At 45.3% G+C, this 23,814-nt stretch overlaps 1 protein-coding gene across 1 annotated transcript in view; it reads right to left on the reverse strand.

Moving 5' to 3' along the window:
* Positions 1–23,814, reverse strand: part of TMEM120A (transmembrane protein 120A) — a 64,407-nt gene that overhangs the window by 25,476 nt on the left and 15,117 nt on the right. Inside the window, exons 2-4 of the mRNA XM_088446393.1 lie at positions 16,815–16,933; positions 14,731–14,844; positions 7,841–7,900 (exon numbers count right to left, since the gene is read on the reverse strand). Of these exons, the coding sequence (XP_088302519.1) occupies positions 7,841–7,900; positions 14,731–14,844; positions 16,815–16,933 (293 nt within the window). The remainder of the gene's footprint in view (positions 1–7,840; positions 7,901–14,730; positions 14,845–16,814; positions 16,934–23,814) is intronic.

A 23,814-nucleotide genomic window follows, 5' to 3' on the forward strand; every position in this document is an offset into this window, starting at 1 on the left:
ATGCAAAGAAAAAAAGAGGTGCAAGATGGAATTGTCCTTGGGCCCTCCCACCCACCCTTATGTTGTATAAACAGGACATGCACACTTTAACAAATCAATCATTTCAGCGCCAGGGTCTGCCACACAACTGTGGCTGAAATGATTGGTTCGTTTGGGCCCCCACAAAACAAGCTGGCAATTAATGTGTCCCTGCACAAACTGGCTCTACGGAGGCAAGATGTCATCCTCATCCTCCTCATCCACCGATTCCTCACCCTCTTCAGTGTGTACATCCTCATCCTCACAAAGTATTAACTCGTCCCCACTTGAATCCACCACCACAGGTCCCTCTGTACCTTCTGGAGGCTGGTCTCCCTGGAAGAGCTGATAATTCATTTTGATGAACATCATCTTCTCCACATTCTGTGGAAGCAACCTCCTACGCCTTTCGCTGACAAGGTTCCCGGCTGCACTAAACACTCTTTCGGAGTACACACTGGAGGGGGGGCAACTCAGGTAAAATAGAGCCAGTTTGTACAGGGGCCTCCAAATTGCCTCTTTTTCCTGCCAGTACAGGTATGGACTGTCTGACATGCCTACTTGGATGCTGTCACCGATGTAATCCTCCACCATTCTGTCAATGGTGACAGTATCATATGCAGTGACAGTAGACATGTCAGAAATTGTTGCCAGGTCCTTCAGTCCGGACCAGATGTCCAAACTTGGTCCTGCCTGCCCTGCATCACCGCCAGCGGGTTGCTTAGGATACCTAAGTTTTTTCCTGGCAGCCCCAGTTGCGGGAGAAAATGAAGAAGGAGCCGTTGACGTGTCACGTTCCGCTTCAGCTGACAGTGTGTTCACCAGCAGGTCTTTGCACCTCTGCAGGCTTGTGTCGGCCGGAAAGAGAGACACCACATAGGCTTTAAACCTAGGATCGAGCACGGTGGCCAAAATGTAGTGGTCTGATTTCAACAGATTGACCACCCTGGAATCCTGGCAAAGCGAATGAAGGGCTTCATCCACAAGTCCCACATGCCGAGCGGAATCGCTCCGTCTTAGCTCCTCCTTCACTTTCTCCAGCTGCTTCTGCAAAAGCCTGATGAGGGGAATGACCTGACTCAAGCTGGCAGTGTCTGAACTGACTTCACGTGTGGCAAGTTCGAAGGGCTGAAGAACCTTGCACAACACGGAAATCATTCTCCACTGCGCTTGAGTCAGGTGCATACCCCCTCCTTTGCCTATGTCATAGGTGGATGTATAGGCTTGTATGGCCTTTTGCTGCTCCTCCATCCTCTGAAGCATATAGAGGGTTGAGTTCCACCGCGTCACAACCTCTTGCTTCAGGTGATGGCGGGGCAGGTTCAAGAGTGTTTGCTGGCGCTCCAGTCTTCGGCACGCAGTCGCTGAATGGCGAAAGTGGCCAGAAATTTTTCGGGCCACCCAAAGCGTCTCCTGCACGCCCCTGTCGCTTTTCAGAAAATTCTGCACCACCAAGTTTATTGTGTGAGCAAAACATGGGACGTGCTGGAATTTGCCCAGATGTAATGCCCGCACAATATTGGTGGCGTTGTCAGATATCACAAATCCCCAGGAGAGTCTAAGTGGGGTAAGCCACTGGGCGATGATTTCCCTCAGTTTCTCTAAGAGGTTGTCGGCGGTGTGCCTCTTACTGAAACCGGTGATACACAGCGTAGCCTGCCTTGTAACGAGCTGGCGTTTCTGAGATGCTGCTACTGGTGACGCTGCTGCTGTTGCTGCGTAAGGTGATACATCTACCCAGTGGGCTGTCACAGTCATATAGTCCTTAGTCTGCCCTGTTCCACTTGTCCACATGTCCGTGGTTAAGTGGACATTGTGTACAACGGCATTTTTCAGGACACTGAGGACACTTTTTCTGACGTTTCTGTACAGTCTCGGTATCGCCTGCCTAGTGAAGTGGAATCTAGACGGGATTTGGAACCGGGGACACACTACCTCCATCAATTGTCTAAATCCCACTGCACTAATGGCGGATACCGGACGCACGTCTAACACCAACATAGCAGTCAAGGCCTCAGTTATACGTTTTGCTTCAGGATGACTGCTGTCGTACTTCATCCTCCTCGCTAAGGACTGTTGGAGGGTCAATTGTTTAGTAAAAGTAGTGGTGTTCCTACTTCCTCTCTGGGATGATGAACGACTCCCAGCAGCAGCAGCAACAGCAGCAGCGGCAGCAGTAGGCGTAGCAATGCAGGATCCTCCGGAGGAATCCCGGATAGGAGAGTCAGTCATGCCAGTGATATGGCCTGCAGGACTACTTCCGATCCTGACTAAGGAGGAAATTGACGAGGAGGGAGTTGACGGTGTGGTTTGCAGGCGCTTGGATACAACAGGACAACGGGATTTAGGTGTCCCTGGACTGCTTACGGTCTGAGCCAAAGTTTCTGAACTTGACAGTAACTTTTTATGAACGCGCTGCAGGTGCCGTATAAGGGAGGATGTTCCTAGGTGGTTGACGTCCCTACCCCTACTTATTTCACCTTTACATATGGTACATATGGCAAGACAGTTGTTGTCCGGATTTGGATAGAAATATTGCCAGACCAAAGAGGTGGAATGTTTGGTCTTCTGCCCAGGCATGACCGTGATGGGCTTTTTCATCCCACGGACAACAACTGTCTCCCCCGGAGCCTGATTTAAACAAACCACATCACCATCAGAATCCTCCTCGCCAACTTCCTCCTCAGCGCCAGCTACACCAGTATCCTCATCCTGTTGTTCTTCAACAGTGACATCTTCAATTTGCATATCAGCAAGTGGACTGTGGGTGCTCCTTTCAGCACTTGCAGGGGGCGTGCAAATGGTGGAAAGAGCCACCTCTTCCCGTCCAGTGCTGGGAAGGTCAGGCATCGCAACCACCACCACACTTGGACTCTCTTTGGGGATTTGTGATATCTTCTTAGAAAGCACAGTTCTTCGCTGTGCTTTTGCCAGCTTAACTCTTTTGATTTTTTTAGTGGGAGGAGTGCTTCCATCGTCATGTGAAGCTGAACCACTAGTCATGAACATACTAGGGATCGACCTTAGCCGTTCCTTGCCACTCCGTGTCGTAAATGGCATATTGGCAAGTTTACGTTTCTCTTCAGCTGATTTAAATGTCTTTTTCAAGGTCATTTTCCTGAACTTTGCCATTTGGGATTGTATGTGCCCTCTACTATGACATTGGGCATCGGCCTTGGCAGACGACGTTGATGGCATGTTATCGTCTATGTCATGACTAGTGGCAGCAGCTTCAGCACTAGGAGGAAGTGGTTCTTGATCTTTCTCTATTTTATTTTTATCGGAGAAAGTTTGGTCCTCCATTTATGTTATATCGATTTGATATATACGTGCGGCTAAACACAGAAAATAAATTTTTTTTTGGTTCGGACTGGAGTGTACTTTGTGGGTTACAGCACCCTTTAACGGTCAAGCCAGCCGGCCCTTTACTTATGACACAGGCGCACTCTTGGCACTACTTTGTTGATGCACGTGCGGCTACTGCGCACACAATTCACAAACACAGAAAATAATTTTTTTTTGGTTTGGACTGGAGTGTACTTTGGGGGTTACAGCACCCTTTAACGGTCAAGCCAGCCGGCCCTTTACTTATGACACAGGCGCACGCTTGGCACTACTTTGTTGATGCACGTGCGGCTACTGCGCACACAATTCACAAACACAGAAAATAATTTTTTTTTGGTTTGGACTGGAGTGTACTTTCGGGGGTTACAGCACCCTTAACGGTCAAGCCAGCCGGCCCTTTACTTATGACACAGGCGCACGCTTGGCACTACTTTGTTGATGCACGTGCGGCTACTGCGCACACAATTCACAAACACAGAAAATAATTTTTTTTTGGTTTGGACTGGAGTGTACTTTCGGGGGTTACAGCACCCTTTAACGGTCAAGCCAGCCGGCCCTTTACTTATGACACAGGCGCACGCTTGGCACTACTTTGTTGATGCACGTGCGGCTACTGCGCACACAATTCACAAACACAGAAAATAATTTTTTTTTAGGTTTGGACTGGAGTGTACTTTCGGGGGTTACAGCACCCTTAACGGTCAAGCCAGCCGGCCCTTTACTTATGACACAGGCGCACGCTTGGCACTACTTTGTTGATGCACGTGCGGCTACTGCGCACACAATTCACAAACACAGAAAATAATTTTTTTTTTGGTTTGGACTGGAGTGTACTTTCGGGGGTTACAGCACCCTTAACGGTCAAGCCAGCCGGCCCTTTACTTATGACACAGGCGCACGCTTGGCACTACTTTGTTGATGCACGTGCGGCTACTGCGCACACAATTCACAAACACAGAAAATAATTTTTTTTTTGGTTTGGACTGGAGTGTACTTTCGGGGGTTACAGCACCCTTAACGGTCAAGCCAGCCGGCCCTTTACTTATGACACAGGCGCACGCTTGACACTACTTTGTTGATGCACGTGCGGCTACTGCGCACACAATTCACAAACACAGAAAATAATTTTTTTTTGGTTTGGACTGGAGTGTACTTTCAGGGGTTACAGCACCCTTTAACGGTCAAGCCAGCCGGCCCTTTACTTATGACACAGGCGCACGCTTGGCACTACTTTGTTGATGCACGTGCGGCTACTGCGCACACAATTCACAAACACAGAAAATAATTTTTTTTTGGTTTGGACTGGAGTGTACTTTCGGGGGTTACAGCACCCTTTAACGGTCAAGCCAGCCGGCCCTTTACTTATGACACAGGGGCACTCTTGGCACTACTTTGTTGATGCACGTGCGGCTACTGCGCACACAATTCACAAACACAGAAAATAATTTTTTTTTAGGTTTGGACTGGAGTGTACTTTCGGGGGTTACAGCACCCTTAACGGTCAAGCCAGCCGGCCCTTTACTTATGACACAGGCGCACGCTTGGCACTACTTTGTTGATGCACGTGCGGCTACTGCGCACACAATTCACAAACACAGAAAATAATTTTTTTTTGGTTTGGACTGGAGTGTACTTTCGGGGGTTACAGCACCCTTTAACGGTCAAGCCAGCCGGCCCTTTACTTATGACACAGGCGCACGCTTGGCACTACTTTGTTGATGCACGTGCGGCTACTGCGCACACAATTCACAAACACAGAAAATATATTATTTTTTTAGCACTTGGGGGGAGCACCCCTGATGGACAGAGCACCCCCTGGACAACACTACAGCACCCCTTTAGGACTGGGACACTGCACAGGACTTTGGAGTGGACACAGCCCCTATGGAGAACTGACTGCACAACACAGTCCAGCCAGCCCCTATGGACTTTGAAGTAGTGGACACAGCCCCTATTAACAACAGCAGCACAGCACAACACAGCCAGCCCCTATGGACTTTGAAGTAGTGGACAACAGCAGCACTACACTACACTACACTACACAGCACTAACTCCCACCCTCCCTCTTCACTGTCCACAGCCGAGTGAGAAAATGGCGCCGACGCGGGTACCTTATATAGGATCCAAAACCCGCGAGACTCGGAAGGCGGGATGATGACGTTTTGCCTCGATGTCAGATCCGAGTCAGGCGGGAAAAGTCGAGCCTGACTCGGATCGGACTCGGATCGGGGGGGCTCGGGGGGGTTCGGATTTCAGAAATCCGAACCCGCTCACCCCTAATTACTATTAATTACTTTTCTTGCGTGCTCATTTATGTACTGTGTAAGGCACTGCGGAACCTTTGTGGCCATATAAATAAAGGATAATAATAATAATAATAATAATAATAATGTAATAATAATAATGTAGTCCTTGGCAGACAGCATATATCAGTATGCTCCTCCCAGCTCCTCTCAGTCTACATGCTGGTTCCGTGACAGGGAGTATGCATGGAGTCTCTAGAAGATATCCATGAATTTAAAGGGCAGGCAGATGGGTGGTGGTACAGGTCAGTTATAACTGGTAGGGACTGAAGAGGAAACACTAGTGCAGGGGTTCTCAAACGTTTTAGCTCTGGGACCCCATATAACAAAAATTATTACAGGACCCTAGCAAGTTAACGCAGACTGGTCACTACACATGCGTGGTCAGCAGACAATGCATACACAGTAGCACTGCGGAGGGCGCAAAACAGAAGTGAAGTGATCTCTAATGCGATCACTTCATTTCTTACACATAGCAGGGACAAGCTCCTTTCGAAGACCCGGTCCCTGCAAGAAGAGGAAGAGAATGACTGGGGAGAGAGTGGGTGGCTGGGGAGGCAGTGGAAGGCAAAGGGTGACTTGGAATGCAGTGGGGTGACAGGGAGAAACAGAGGGTGACAGGGTGGAGGTAGAGGGTGATGGAGAGGCAGTGGGTGGCAGGGAGAAGCAGAGGGTGATTGGGAAGGCAGTGGGAGGTAGCCGGAGGCAGAGAGTGACAGGGGGAGGCAGCAGGTGATGGGGCAGAGGGTTGCAGGTAGAGGAGGTGGGTGACAGGAAGGAGGAAGTGAGTGACAAGGAGAACCAATTGGTGTTTTATACATGTGGGGGGGGGGTTTCTGTTCCCTCCACATTCCACACTGTGGGCTCCCCTGTTCCCGCATAGGGTCTGTGCTCCTTGCTCCTCTGCTGCTGTTTCTTCCCTTTCTACAGCAATCATCACACATTCTGTGCCCCCCCCCCCCCCCCACCCCAGGCTGCGAGTACTTCACAGCTGGCTCCTCTGAGTCTGAACGCTGCTGACTGCTGCCAGGTGGGAGGGAGGACATGAGACAATGAACACTAGGATGGGGGCCAGGCTGACTACTGCTGGGAGGGAGGACAGGAGATGCTGACGACTGGAGTGGGGGGCGGGGCTGTTGACTGCTGCTGGGAGGACAGGAGACGCTGAGCACTGGGGTGGAGGCGGGCTGCTGATTGCTGCTTGGATGGAGGGCAGGACATGCTGAGCATTGGGATGTGGCTGTTTGATGACTCCTCAGATCTCTCAGCCAGTGATCCGAGGAGTCTGAAGGAACAGATATTTCAACTGATTTCAGCCTCATCAGATCACTGGCTGAGTGATCTGAGGAGTCATCGCCCTGACCCTATGTGAGTCAAGACCCCAAGCTGAGATGGCCGCGACCCACTTTGGGGTTGCAACCCACAGTTTGAGGATTGCTGCACTAGTGCAAACAACATCTGGTGCCCCCCAAGGCCCTGCACCCTAAGCTGCAGTCTGATAAGCCTATTGGTTAATCGGGATCGGTATGATTTACCGCCGGCGGTTCAAATCCAGACATCGGAAGCCCGGCAGGGGTGAAGATCCCGCCAGCTAAAAAAAGGTAAGTACCCCTATCCCTCTCCCCCTCCTAACCCTCCCTTAGGGGTGCTAAACCTAGCCTCCCCCCAGTGCCTAACCCTAACTCCCCTCTAAGTGCCTAGACCTAACCTCCCCTACCCCGCTTCCTAAAACCAAGTCTCCCAGGGAAGGGGGGGGGTGCCCAACCCTCCCCCCCCCTCCCCAAGGCTGTTCGTTTCCGGCTTACCTTCGATCGGGATGCTGGGCGTCGGGCTCCTGGCGTGGGTAAAATGACAGGCGTCAGGTTCTCGACGCCTGTCATTTAACCCTTGCCGGGATTAGACAGTCGGGAAGCCGGCGGTCAGGATTCCGTCTGTCGGCTTCCCGGTTAATCGGGTACAATTGGATGAACTTTGTTTAATATAGTAGAGCACCATTTTATAGTAGAGCACCAATGTTGTAATCGTACTGTCGTTCCTCTATCGGCAAGTGGATATGCACCTTAACCCTCCTACTTCATCAAATCTTATTCTGTGTGTCCAGTTCTGAAAAAATATTAATTCAAACAGTTCTCTGACATTAAACAAAAACACCAAAAAGTGCCTGTTTTACTTACTTAGACAGCTTGCTCAGGAGTGTCACATTCACGTTTCCCAGTACCAGACTTAGGTACAATCTGAAATTGAACATAAACTATGAATACGATAAATTCCCTCGACTATAGACGGACATCAACTTATTACTGTTTTCTAACATTGTCCAGTTCTTAATATCAATGATGCATGGAAATTAAACAGCAAATTTAAAACATAATCTCAGGAAAATATTGTATGCCTTGTATCCGGATGAAAGATAGACATTGAATGGGTCGACAGGACAAAAAGGTCAGCAGTGCAAAAGATCGACAGGGTTAAAAGGTCGACATGGACAAAAGGTCAACAGGTTCAAATGATCGGCATGTTTTTTTATTTTTAATGTTAGGGTTAGGCACCTGGGGGAAGTATAGGATGAAGGTGCCTACACACTATGCGATGTGCTCATGATGCGATATCGTCTCAGATTTCCCTTGAACTCTCCCTGGCAGTCATGGGCACGATTTGGTGTAAAAAGTGTCCAAGTTGACCCATGATCTAACATGCACTATGTCCGATGTCCAAATCGCGAGATTGTGCACAATAATTCGTTAGTTTACCAAACACCTCACGATTTGCTAGCATTCCCAGAAATGTAAATAATAGGCGGGCTTAAGTAGGGGGTATATAAAGCGGAAGCCATTTTAGGTCTGTGCACTTCTGCTCTGTGACTAGTGAGGCTTAGTGTATACCTGCTGAACGCTGTACAATGCTATTGTGCTCTACTTTGTTTTGCCTGGCTCAACAAAGTGTGTTTTCTATCCTGCATTCTGTGCTGATGGATCCCTATCGGTATAGAGTTCTGCTTGCCTTTGCTGGGGTTAAGGTGTTGAAGGAGAGGGCCCAGCAAAGGAGGAGAGCATGCTGGGACAAGGAGTGGCTGATGCAGAGGGATACTCGCTCTCACATGTCTCTGCTGATGGAGATTCGGGAGAACAATCCGGACGACTATCGCAACTTCCTGCACATGGATGACGACACCTTCCAGGAGTTGCAGAGTCTGGTGATCCCCTATATCCAGAAGCAGGATATTAAGCTTTGGAGGGCAATCCCTGCTGAGGAGGGGCTGGTGGCTGCCCTGAGGTACCTGGCTACAGGAAGGTCACTGGAAGACCTGTAGTTTGGGACCCTTATATCCCCTCAGACTTTGAGAGTCATCATTCCGGAGATCTGCAGGGCTATTGTCAAAGTTCTGCAGTACCAGTTTTGAAAGGTCAGGAAAAACAAACAAACAAAAAAAAAAAAAACAGTACGCATTTGTTTCTTGTGAAGAAAAATTTTTTTTTTTATTTTTTTTTGGGGAAATGCAGAAAAGTACTGTATAAACATTTTAAAACAGTGTACAATTTGCTACCAATCTGGCTGCGAGTAATAAAACTGTCTTTATGACAACAGTATAACATTTGCATTCCAAACATGGAATAAATAACTTTGCAAGTTTGAATTTTAAATAAGGCTGCTATATACCTTTATAATGTAAAACTGCATTACCATCAAACTGTGATCAGTCCCAATACCTAGCCTGCTCTATGGTATACTGTGGGTCAGATGCCGGATTGGCTCCGGCTCCCAACAATGTGTCCTTGCACCATGTATGTATTGACCGTGCCCAATCAGCGTAGTCTCTCCCGTATACCAAGTAGGTATTGGGAGTGATAAATATGGGGAGACTGCAGGCAGCAACAACAATAAAAATGTAGATTTCGTAAAACCCTGGAATATCCTCCTTGGCATCTAAAAGGGTATTTATAAAGCCTGGCTTGCAGTGGGAGGGTTATTGGGTGGGGGAGTAGCTCCGACTGGGATGGAGCCATCACAGAGGCGGTTGGGGCAGGTGGGCAGGGCAGTGTGTCACCAATATAGGTAGCTGGATACAAATTATTTTGCAATGCCCTGATGAGCAACTCGTATACCTGGCGCTGGAATTTGGTTTGTGTTTCAGTACTCATTTGCCGCATGGTGCTATTTATATGAAAGGTGACGTACCGTATATACTCGAGTATAAGCCGAGTTTTTCAGCACATTTTTTGTGCTGAAAAAGCCCCCCCTCGGCTTCTACTCGAGTCATGGCCGCATGGTACGCAGCTGAGTAGTGTACCATGCGGGCCGCGGTGCAGACTGTGTCTCTGTGACACAGCTGTACCGCGTGTGTAGCGCTGACCGGACGGAGTTCGGTCAGCACTACACACTGCCAAACACACAGCCGCCGGAGCCGGCAACGCAGCTGTGTGTTTGTTGTAATCAGCAGCCGATGAGAGTCTGTCAGACTCTCATCGGCTGCTGCTGCTCCCACTGCGGGAGCCATCTTCCGGCTCCCGCAGTGGGTAATGGGAGAGACGTCATCATGACGAAGTCTCTCCCATAATGCAAAGCAGCCGGAGGAGCCGGTGGAAGCGTCGGGACCAGGAGTGGGAGTTTCAGGTAACTGTTTTTTTTTTTAATTACATCTCTCTCTACTGGGGGGGCTACTACTGGGGGCAGTACCAGGCGGGGGGGGGAATTACTACTGGGGGCACTACCAGGGGGGGATTAATACTGGGGGCACTACCATGGGGGGATATTGCTACTGGGGGCACTACCAAGGGGGGGTATTACTACTGGGGGCACTACCAGGGGGGAATATTACTACAGGGGACAGTACCTGGGGGGGGGGGATTACTACTGGGGCAGTACCAGGGGGGATTAATACTGGGGGCACTACCGGGGGGGATATTGCTACTGGGGACACTACCAAGGGGGGGTATTAATACTGGGGGCACTACCAGGGGGTATTACTACTGGGGGCACTACCAGGGGGGGGAATATTACTACTGGGGGCAGTACCAGGGGAGGGATTACTACCAGTAGCTGCTGGCTTATACTCGAGTCAATAAGTTTTCCCAGTTTTTTGTGGTAAAATTAGGTACCTCGGCTTATATTCGGGTCGACTTATACTCGAGTATATACGGTAATCTAGGTGGCTCTAGCAAGCTCTTTTGCCTGCTGTAAAAAATTGTCTGCAGGCTCCCTGCTTTGCTGGTTTTTCCCAGGGCGCTTTCTCTTTTGCTAGGAAGGTCCGGTAGGTGCTGGGAGTGGTGGGCATGGGGATATCGACACATCCCCCTCACTGTCACCAATGATGCTTAAATCAGGCGTAGACGCCAATTCCAGTTCTTGTGTTGGAGTCTGTATTGAAATAAAAGAAAAAAAAAATTAATGTTCATGTTTTAAACAAAATCTATTTTTTTTTCTAGTCATCAGCGGACGCTCCAGAACGTTTGGACTCCTCCACCTTCTTTCGTCCTTTGACAAAGACTGTACGGAGATTTTGGATTTTATTTTGCACCCATTTCACGGATGCATCAGTACAGCATTGTCGGCTAGATTCAAAAAATGTCTCCAATGCCAATAGTTTTTTTGTCTTATTGGAATAGTCGCGACAGCTAACCCTCCATAGACACTACTTTGCCTCCAAACACTCCAGGAAGCAGGTGATAAACTCACGGTCCTTATTCAAAGACATCGCTAGGGGAAAAAAAAAAACGAAATAAAAATGTGGACGCATACAATGTGCTCATAATTTTAATAGTTTGGTTAGTTTAAAATATTTTTAATGTTGATATGTTTGGTTGTTTAGTAATGTTGTGTATAGTTTACATTTTTAGTTGTTTTTGATTTGGTTTGGCATTTTTATCCACATTGCATTTTACAATAAAATTGTAAAAAATTCAGTCAATTATTTTATTCTGTGCAATATCTGATTTAAATATATAATATATAGACACATTACACATAGGTGGTCGGTGGGTGATGCATTATACACATAGGTGGTCGGTGGGTGATGCATTATTCACATAGGTGGTCAGTGGGTCGGTGATGCATTATACACATAGGTGGTCTGTGGGTGGGTGGGTCATGGATTATACACATAGGCGGTCAGTTGAGCGAGTCATGCATTATACACATAGGTCATTGAGTGGGTGGGTGGGGTCATGCATTATACACATAGGTGGTCAGTGGGTGGGTGATGCATTATACACATAGGTGGTCAGTGGGTGGGTGATGCATTATACACATAGGTGGTCAGTGGGTGGGTGATGCATTATACACATAGGTGGTCAGTGGGTGGGTGATGCATTATACACATAGGTGGTCAGTGGGTGGGTGATGCATTATACACATAGGTGGTCAGTGGGTGGGTGATGCATTATACACATAGGTGGTCAGTGGGTGGGTGATGCATTATACACATAGGTGGTCTGTGGGTGGGTGGGTGGGTCATGGATTATACACATAGGCGGTCAGTTGAGTGAGTCAAGCATTATACACATAGGTCATTGAGTGGGTGGGTGGGGTCATGCATTATACACATAGGTGGTCAGTGGGTGGGTGATGCATTATACACATAGGTGGTCAGTGGGTGGGTGATGCATTATACACATAGGTGGTCAGTGGGTGGGTGATGCATTATACACATAGGTGGTCAGTTTCATGCATTATACACATAGGTGGTCAGTGGGTGGGTGATGCATTATACACATAGGTGGTCAGTGGGTGGGTGATGCATTATACACATAGGTGGTCAGTGGGTGGGTGATGCATTATACACATAGGTGGTCTGTGGGTGGGTGGGTCATGGATTATACACATAGGCGGTCAGTTGAGTGAGTCAAGCATTATACACATAGGTCATTGAATGGGTGGGTGGGGTCATGCATTATACACATAGGTGGTCAGTGGGTGGGTGATGCATTATACACATAGGTGGTCAGTGGGTGGGTGATGCATTATACACATAGGTGGTCAGTGGGTGGGTGATGCATTATACACATAGGTGGTCTGTGGGTGGGTGGGTCATGGATTATACACATAGGCGGTCAGTTGAGTGAGTCAAGCATTATACACATAGGTCATTGAGTGGGTGGGTGGGGTCATGCATTATACACATAGGTGGTCAGTGGGTGGGTGATGCATTATACACATAGGTGGTCAGTGGGTGGGTGATGCATTATACACATAGGTGGTCAGTGGGTGGGTGATGCATTATACACATAGGTGGTCAGTTTCATGCATTATACACATAGGTGGTCAGTGGGTGGGTGATGCATTATACACATAGGTGGTCAGTGGGTGGGTGATGCATTATACACATAGGTGGTCAGTGGGTGGGTGATGCATTATACACATAGGTGGTCTGTGGGTGGGTGGGTCATGGATTATACACATAGGCGGTCAGTTGAGTGAGTCAAGCATTATACACATAGGTCATTGAGTGGGTGGGTGGGGTCATGCATTATACACATAGGTGGTCAGTGGGTGGGTGATGCATTATACACATAGGTGGTCAGTGGGTGGGTGATGCATTATACACATAGGTGGTCAGTGGGTGGGTGATGCATTATACACATAGGTGGTCAGTTTCATGCATTATACACATAGGTGGTCAGTGGGTGGGTGATGCATTATACACATAGGTGGTCAGTGGGTGGGTGATGCATTATACACATAGGTGGTCAGTGGGTGGGTGATGCATTATACACATAGGGGGTCAGTTTCATGCATTATACACATAGGTGGTCAGTTTCATGCATTATACACATAGGTGGTCAGTTTCATGCATTATACACATAGGTGGTCAGTGGGTGGGTCACAATGGTGGAGTATGAGTCAGGCATATTCATTGGCGGACAGGGTTTGCATATACATTGCTGCTCAGCAGCACTAGTATCAAATACTCACCAAATAGTCAGGACGCGCGATCAGGTGTGCTGAACAAGGAATTGCGTCCGTCTTCATCCAAGTCACGATGCTGCACAAAATGGAGACTGGGCGTGTACAGAGGTATGTCAGTCAAGTGACGGAATGGACGATAGATCGTACGATAGATTGTGAGTGCAAACACACATAAGATCCACACGTCATCATGTCCGAGATTGCCAGATCCTACCTGCAGCACGCAAGATCTGAAAATGCGATGTATGACCAGCGGGTACACGCATCGGCATTGTGATCATGAGTGGACACTCACGATTTGGACATATTTTACAAGATTTGTCGTTCCGAGGCGTCAAAATCTGGCGAATCGTGTAAAATATGGCATAGTGTGTAGACATCTTTAGACTGATGGAGGGTACAGTTAAGGTTAGGCACTAGGGAGAGGATTAGGGTTAGGTTAGGTTTAGGCACTAGCGGGACGTTTAGGGTTAGGCACCAAGTAGAGGGTTAGAATTAGGCACTAGGGGGAGACTTAGGGTTAGGATTAAATTTAAATAAAACATTTAGAAAAAAAAAATCTTATCTCGATCATTTTTATGTTGACCATTTGAACCTGTCGACCATTTGTACCAATCGACATTTTGTCCATGTCGACCATCTGGTGTAGACCGATTGACTGTCAATCTTTTAAACCACACCCGTATACAGTGCCATATTTATTTTAAAGACACCAAGTCAACACTTGAATGTATAAATTTTTATTGCTTGTCAGCCTTCAAACGTAAAATGCAACCCAACATTTATATTAAAACTTAGTAAAAAGAAGTAAAACACAAGTTTATAATATCATTACTCTATAGCTGTAGTCAACAATACCGCATAAAAACATAACAGAAAATAGATAATTATACGAAGTGAAAATCGCTTATCCTTTGGTATAAAGCCTCTCATTTATCATATTGCTTAGTGATTCGCATAACTGTATTTTCAGAAGGATACATCAATACTACACTATTATTTTGTCCCTAAGATGATGACCAAATGACCTAGAATGTATTTCAATAAAATGATTACTTAATGTAGGTTGGTGACATCTTGAGGACGTAGGTAGGTTATAATTTGTGCTAGTTATCCTATTGCTATACTGTGGAAATCAAGAATATTGACACATGTTCCTTACCCATTTTTCTTGGGTAGAAATGACTCCATCTCAAAAAATGTCTTTTCTCGTAGCTTAATGTTTTCTTGTATGTCTTTAATATGGAGTTCTTCATTTTCCTGGGTGCTCTTAACTCTATGTAAATGCAAAAATAACAAAACTCAACATAGAACTGTGAATTATTATAGACATTGTGGTTCAAAATATATAAAATAATGATGTTTTTATTTTAAATGTAGTTTTTGTTTGAATACTGCTAGAGAAAAGAGCCTTAGGGCCTGATTCAGCAATGAACGTAACTGCTAATACGCACACAATCGGCCGATTGTTGCATACTGCCCATGCATCGCAGTGCGCAGGCGGGAACCGGCCACTGCGATCAGGACTGTGACCGCGGTGACCACGCAGACCCATCGCAGAGTGATTGACAGGAAGTGCTGTTTGTGGGTGGTGATGGGGAGAGTGGTCGGAGAAACGTAGGCGTGCATAAATTATCCACTGCGATGCCTCATTCACAGCCTGGGGCCTGATAGCGTGCACTGAAGTTAGCAATTCCTGAGTAGGGTCAGAGCTTGTGCAAGTGTGCGTGAGGCTGCGATGGTACTGTATTGTACAGATGTTTTCGCAGTCTTGCTAAATATTCCGCATGTGTGTAAGGTAAAGCGAGCGTCCTTATGTAGTGTGGCGGCATAGCGATCGCAATGGATTAGCATACTATCACAGTTGAACTGTGTGCGTAATCGCTATTTCATTCGCAGTTGCGATCTGTAATGAACCAGGCCCTTAGTGCAGTGGTTTCCAAACTAGGTGCCATAGCACCCTGGGTCACTTGCAGGGGTCCCACGGGTTGGTCGTCCAGGACCAAATTAATTTATTTATGGTCATTGTGATAGGTAAAACCAGTTGTGATTGCGGTCAGCCATAAATTATGTGGACGAGCAGAAGCACAACCCTGTCCACAACTACATAACTGAACATAAGGATGTCAGGTAAGCACAATTTACTTAATTTAATATTTTTGCTGAATCTCTCAAGAAGACTTCTGTTCTAGGGATGCTGTGAAAAAAAATGCTGAAATTCTAGGGTTCCATGCTTCAAGAAAGTTTGGAAACCACTGCATTAGTGTTTTAAAAGTATTTTTAATTAGTACCACATTACATATTTTGATACATTTAATATATTTATTTTTAAAGGTATGTAGCATGAACTTATTAAAAACACAACATAATATGGAGTTCAAGTGGCTGTTTTCTTAAAAGAAAACATCAAGGAAACATAACAACAACTAAAACCGCTAAACTCCATGCCAAAGGGTGTAGATCCCAGGCAACACAATAGAAAGGTCAGTGCCAACAGCTGCTGGCTGCCCATTCCAAAAAGAGAATTGCATTGTTTACACTAGTATATTCATTATTGTGAGTCATTTCATTTACACTGTGGTTTTGATATGCCATTACAGATTGCTATTCATCAAGTTTTTTTATGTAAAAAATTAGTATATAACAATTTAATATTTGCTTTACATAGGACTCTTTGTGCGTTTGAATGGAAGTACACCTCAGTTTAAGGTTTTAGTTTTTGTGTAGTCTATGCTTTCCAAGTATGGGGTACACACTTTGCCAACGGATCAGAAGGCTGGCCGGCCAATTTGGTACGTATGCAGCTGTTCATACAGACCTACCAATCAGCCGACAGACATGTTTGGCCGCAGGAACCAGTTATGACGTCATTGTTGCTGGTTCCTGCAACCAGCATATGGGTGGGTTAGTCAGTTGCCCGTACACAGGCAGATGTGCATGATATATATCTTTCAGATATATTGCACATCTGCCGTGCTGTAAGGCTGACGCAGTATATCTGTGAATGACGTGATTCACAGACAATATAATGTGTACACACCAGCCAGTGGTCAGGACAATGTATTGTTTGACGGCTGTACAAACGACATATCGTTCAACCTGCACTCAGCATAAAATTATTTCCTTTATCGGTTGACAGTTGATACTTTTAAATTATATTATATCCTGTTGTTAGCAAGAAAAGAGTTTACGGCTCGGCCAATGCCACATACTGTATGTATATTTTAAGCACATGACATTACATACTTCCTCAGCTCTAGGGACAGGTCTTTTAGCTTTTTCTTTTGTCGAGTGATGGCGCTGGAACACTGTGTCTGCAGTTTTGTTAATTCTTCCAACTTCAGCCTATACGAGCGATGAATCTCCTGGTAGACAAATCAAAAAGAAAGATTGCACAAAAACTTCTAATTTTGATACTGCAATAGAAGGTTGTCTAAAAAAGGAAAAACACCAGGTCAGAAGCATAAATACAACAACAAACGTTGGTGTATTTATGCGCAGAGAGCTAAAGAGTGAGACGAGGATACGCACAATTGCTGAAATTGCTGTTAGAAGCAGTGGCGGCTCCAGAGGTGGGGCAGCAGCGCAGTCCAAAATTCAAATAGGGGAGCCACACTAACTGTCACCCCAAACGCTGCCAAACATTGCCAGCCGGGACTCACTGGCAGTTGGTGTGGCTCCCCTATTTTAGTGTTGGACTGCCTTGCAGCCCCACCTCTGGAGCCGCCACAGGTTAGATGCAATCACTCTTGCCATTTCCATTGGTTTTCATTTTGCGTCTTTCATCTGAATGTTTTAAAATCATATTCAATCACTACTAGAGGCATGGCATGGGCCAATCCATGGCCATTTTGGATGTGCTTTATACCTACTAAGTTTCACTATTACCTCCTTACCTCTAAGCGCCATATTCAATTAGCGGCAAAAACAGACAGTTTTTTTCCACCATTGGCGAAAACGGATGTTTTTCGACAAAAAAAGGTGAAAATTTTCGCAAAAAAACAGGTGAAAAAATACTGGAGAAAAGTTTTCCAGAGCAGGAGAAAAAAAAAAAAAGCAGCAAAATCCCTATTTTTGGCTAAAAATGTGGGGATATATTTCAGAACCCTTTGCCCCCCCCCCCCCAAACGATAAACTACCGGCAAAATAATTTGTAAGCTGTGTGTTTTGGCGAAAAACGACAGCGCAAATTTTGGGCGAAAGAAAAGAAAAACATTGTTGAAAAAATATAGAAAGCTATAAATTACCGTTCCACGTAAGTTCCACGTAGTACTTAATAAATTGTAACTATACAATGATGTTCCACCTGGAGAACATTCGAGTCGTAAAAATGCTATTTGAAAAACTGTAAAAAAAACGCCTGCTGCAACCGCGTGCGATGTTTAAAACACTTGACGCATCCATAACACTCCACGAAAAATCAGACCCAATATGTTAAAACCATTTTCAACTATTTTTTTTTTTCCACCAAAGTACGCAACTTACAATTTTTTTTCCTGCAATTTATCATTAGGGGTGGGGGGGCTCTGAAAGAAATCCCCACCTTTTTTTTGCCAAAAATAGGGATTTTTAACTTTTTTTTTTATCTCCAGTTTTTTATTCACATGTTGTAGTTTTCGCCTGTTTTTTTTGCGAAAATTTCACAGGTTTTCTTGGGCGAAAAATGGCCATTTTCACCACTAATTGAATACGGCCTTAAGGCACAACTGCAAGCAGAGAACCTTCTTATGCTATATAAGGTTAGATCATCAAGTTTTGGCTCAAAATATTTATTTTACGCACTATAGAACCATTTATTTGAAAGGACTATTCCCAGTGTCATAGTATGTATTCTATACAACTCAATTACTGGTGTGTCGAACCCACTGCTCTCCCAATGCGAAGCCATCTGGTAAACATTGTTAGGAAAACACCTGCAGCTTATTAATGCAGCCCTCCTTTGTGGCATACTCAGGGGCTGGCTGGCAACTTTCAGGCTGGGGGGCAACACAAGCAAGTGGCCCTGGTGATGTTAACCCTGACTAGAGGTTACACGTAAAAAACGCAATAGCCCACACAGGAACAAAATAAAACACATTGTCCCCTACAGGAAAAACAAATCAAATGCAATGGCCCTCACAGGAAAAAAAATAAAACACATATGCATTGCCCATGCCGCCCTACAAAAGTCTGACCTGACCTGTCAGACTCACCCAGTGGAACTACTGGTTGCTGCCACTTCAACTTGCAGGCGCTGAAGAGCGGAATAGAGAGAGGAGCTCCCAGTCTCCCTTTTGCCCTCAGCCACGGGTAGCACCGGCACACTGCAGCATCAGTGAGCAAGTCCCTGCAGATCACAATGCACAGTACTAAGCCCTGGAGAGAGTTAAATTGAATGAAGATAAAGTACCAACCAATCAGCTCCTGTCATTTTTCAAACACAGCCTGTAAAATGACAGGAGCTGATTTGTTGGTACTTTATCTCCATCCACTTTATCTCTCTCTAAGGCTTAGTACACAGAGCCCTTAGTAAACACACATTACAGCAAAAAAAATATCCACAAGAATAAACATTTAAAAACATACTGCACATATACAGTATATACACACACTATATTTAATGTCCTGCGTTGCCTGGCTTTCTTTTTAATATTTTTTTAACTCTCTCTCTTTCTTCAACCCACGTTTCTCCTCCCCACTTTTCCCTTCTCATTCCATCTTTCACTTCCCATTCTGTTTCTTCTCCATATCTCTCTTCTCCCTCCACTATTTCTTTTTCTCCAATCCCACTACTTTGTCTCTTTCTTCAATACCATCTTGGTCTTTTTCCCCTCTTGCTCTCCTGCCCCTCTATGTCTGTCTTTGTTTCCGTTCTGCCCCTCTATGTCTGTCTTTGCCTGGCAGGAATACAGTAAATGATGAGTATAGACACTATGAGGGTCATTGAGAGTTATATGAAGGGTGAATGTGACTGAGTGACAGGGCAATGAGAATCAGGGTCAGTGACAGGCAGTATAAGTGGCAAGAATATTGAGTGTGTGCTAAAGGGTGTGTTAAAGGGGGGCTGAGGGCAGAGACACTAAAGGGGAGTTATAGGGAGGGAGAGGACAGGGAGACTGAGGGCAACTTACAGAGGGGGTGAGGACGGAGACTGAGGGGGATTTATATTGAGTTTGAGGGCACCAGTGGAAGCTACAGATTTCAATGATGCGATTGACAGACCTTGTGGAATGTACGTGTGCGTGTATATATATATATACACACATACATACATACATATACTGTACATACACTGTATATATATATATATATATATATATATATATATATATATACACACACACACATATACTGTACATACACTATATATATATATATATACACATATATATATATATATATATATATATATATATATATATATATATACACACACTCACACATATATATATATACACATATATATATATGTGTGCACTTAGTTTTTTCAGGGTCTCTCTAGTTGCGATGGCACTACAAGTCCCAGCACATCCAATTGACAAGGCGTGCTGGGACTTGTAGTCTCATCTCAGCTGGACAGGCAGTCAGTGGCCTAGTAGTAGGGCCCCCAAACTTGTTACCTCCATGTACGGTGCAGGTGCTTCTGGCTACCAGGGGAAGCCTCCGGGCATCTGTACAAGCACAGTCGCCACAGGGATCACTAGCTCCCCGTTCTAACTGCTGACTCTGCAGTCTGCACTGCAGTGTGGAGACAGACCGCGCGTGAGAGCTGGGAAGTGAAAGGGAAGAGGAGGTGCCTGGCCACTTCCCCTCACCCAGTGATGCCCCGCCCCTGGTGACTGTCAGAGCAATCTGCCCGTGAGTCCGAATCCTGGCTTGCGCTGCCTGCGGCCGGAAAACATGCACAAGATGCTCCCCAGGCAGCTGCTTATTACAAGGGCTTCAAAGAAAATCAGTGTGGCAGACGGCCGCACTGATTAGCCTTGCTACACAAACTGAGTGGCCGGGGAGCATCCTATGCATGTCTTCCGGCCACCAGAAGTGTATAGAGAAAGACGGCCCATAACACTGAAATTATACCGGCCCGGGGGGCAGATGGCACCCTGCCCCCCAGCCCAGCCCGCCACTGGGCATACTCACTTGATTGATTACTCAATATTTTCCTTTTACAGACAACTCAATTAGAAGAAACTTTGGTGGGCAAAGTATTTAGCTTGACAAAATTGTGTTTACTTTGTGGGCGGTCTGGTTTGCTGACTGTATAGACCATTGATTCTAAAATTCAGTCCTCAGGACCCACAATAGTTCACTTTTCCAGACAACCTAGATGATGCACAGGTGTATTCTTTACTAATGCCATGTTTTAAAAGATCCATAGGTGTCCGGGAAAATATAAATGGTTAGGACTTCGGGCGTAGATTTACTAAAGCTTCTAAAAATGAAAAGTGGTGGTGTTGCCCATAGCAAAAAGAAGGGTTACACAAAACAATGAGTACTGTACGATTAGAGAAAGTCAGACTGAAACACTGGTTTCTATACAAGTCCAAGATAAGACAGTTTCAGAAAAAAATTTCAGGACTTGTAAATGTGTAGTAATAATCTATATAATACAGTGTTACCAGGGCCGCAACTATGGGGGGGGGCTAAGGTGGCACGTGACCCGCGTGCCTGACTTGAGGGGGGTGCCGGGGAGAGGCTGCCGGGAGGCTAGGTTGCTGCTCTTGTGGGTTTGGAGCCTCAACCTTGGCCTTGAGAGGCACAGAGACACAGTCAGTCTAATGTGGTGCTGGTTGCAAGCCAATCAGTGCTCGCAGGCCGGCAGCCAAACAGCAGAGGCTGCCAGTCTGTGAGCTCCAATTGGCTCGCGAACGGCGCGACATTACAATGACAGCAGTAATGACAGTTCCCCAGCGTGTGGCAGCCCCATCCCGCGCCACCCCGAGCTCACACACCGCATGGCCCTGGCAGGTAAGAGAAGAGATATAGGACCTTACTGTGACTTAATGTAAAAGAGGCCTTACTGTGGCATAATGTGTAAGGAGCCTTACTGTGGCTTAATGTATATAAGGGGCATTACTGTGGCATAATGTTTTATAAGGGTCATTAATGTGTGGCATAATGTGTTATAAGGGGCATTACTGTGTCACAAAACCACACACCCTTTTTGTCCTCTATGTTGTATTTTTTGGGGGGGCAGCAAATTATGGCCTTGCCCCGGGTGACAAAAATCCTAGTTTCGGCCCTGGTGTAACAATAATTAATAATATTCTGACCAGTTTTTTTTTTACATTTTCACAGAGCTAAGAAATGGGTGCACATAAAAATTGACATAAAAGTACAACATAGAGTATATACAAACACCCTCTTGTTTTAAATTGTGTGTGACACCTGGTTTAAAACAGCAAGTTTTGACACTTCGTGGTGAAATGCAGGAGATGTGAGAGCTTTCTACGATGATCATGTGACTGGTTACATCATAAACAGCTGTGATATAACTAAGCTTGGTATAAAAGTCACTGGTTGGTAAATTATTAGTTGTATCTGCAGATATCACAAATCACAATCTAAAGGGACCCATACACCAGCAATCACAAAAAAAACAAACTATACACAGATTCTGAAATTTCTTCCCCAATTTAAAGATTGCTCAACCCACCAATCTGCCCCATACATTACAGATATGTCTCAGTGATATGCAGATCATTTTCAGGAAGGACAGATCTGCCAATCTTGAAAGGCTCATCATTTAATAGTAATGGTTTGCAAATCGGTTGAATGTTACCATACACTAGCAATCTACAGCCCCAAATGGTCGGTGAAATCCAACATGTTGGACAATCTGATTCATCAATTCAAATCACTTTTTGGTTGGAATATGCGATCTGTGAGCCCCATACATTGCATATTCTTTATTTCTTTTACACAATCATCTGCAAAACGCAGAATTGCCCCCACTTGATTGCTGATATATGCGGGGACTTAATATTAACATTGACAACAAAGTTGAGAGATGTATGAAACTATAGTTTAATAACTTCATTCTAAAAGTAAAGTTTTCAAATAAACAGACTTTAACAGTTACATTAAATAAGAGTATAAAAGCGGTTAACACCAGAGAATATCACATAGAAAAAAAACATAGGATGACAAAATATAATTGGCCATTCGGAAATTATCCTTATTCTGTGTTTTCTAGATATGTAGCTAATGTTACTACTGACAATCCATATGGCTTAAAGGGCCTGACTCCAAGACTTACGCTAATACAATCGCAACTGAATTCTCTCACAGATCGCAGTTGCCAAAATAAGCTGCCCTCCAAAGCATAGCCTAGAATAGGGACGCTCACTGCTGCCTTCTCATATCCGCCCCATGACTCGCAACAGCGAAAACATTGGTAACATCCACTCACATTGGGCAGTCACACAGAATGTAAGGCAAGTCTGACCAGCCACAAACACTGCAGCTCTCCTGACACGCAGAGAGCTCTCATGCTGTGAATGAAATCACAATGGCTAATTTATGCAACCCATGAAACTGTGTTTAAACAGTCCAACACGCCTGTGTTTTTCTAACCATCCCCCGTTACCACCCATCAGTCGCTTTGCGAGTGGTTCCGCTGTACGAGCGTATTTGCAATGCAATCACTGCATGTGCGGCTGTTGGTCATGTGCAATTACAAATAATCGCTTGATCTGCGTAAATGTCAGCTTCGCGAAAACCTCTGAGTGAGGCCAAAAGTTCCTTTCTCTAATGTATCATGTACTTCCCAAGAACACAATTATCCTGCACTTTTTTCTTCTATTGACGTTGAATTATTTTAATACATTTTATGATGTTACAATATTTCCTTCTAGATTGGAAGTACACTTATTAATTGTTGCAATTTATATATTATTACACTGTTTATGTGTCAAATGTTTAATACCATTATACATATACAAGGTTAGGTCTTGATATAATATGTGATCTCTGTTATCTTCAGCCTGAGATCACCAGATTCCGATGCTTTATATTATGTGCTACAATTAGATTCTAAAATGACTCAGACAGTAATGCTTGGTAAACACCTGTACGATTTTACTCCCAAACCGACCTACTATTTGATTTTCTGATCAACGAAACGATCTTGTGAACATCCAATTTCGAGTGTACACACCAGTGATTTGAACGAGTATCTGTCCTAAAGACCGTCATGGCGATATGTCTCTGCATACACTGTCAGATTGGAAATTCACACACATTATGAAAAAACAGCTGTTTTTGC

This window comes from Taudactylus pleione, unplaced genomic scaffold, assembly GCF_031769625.1.
Source record: "Taudactylus pleione unplaced genomic scaffold, aTauple2 ptg000397bl, whole genome shotgun sequence".
In the NCBI taxonomy this organism is placed as follows: Eukaryota; Metazoa; Chordata; class Amphibia; order Anura; family Myobatrachidae; genus Taudactylus; species Taudactylus pleione.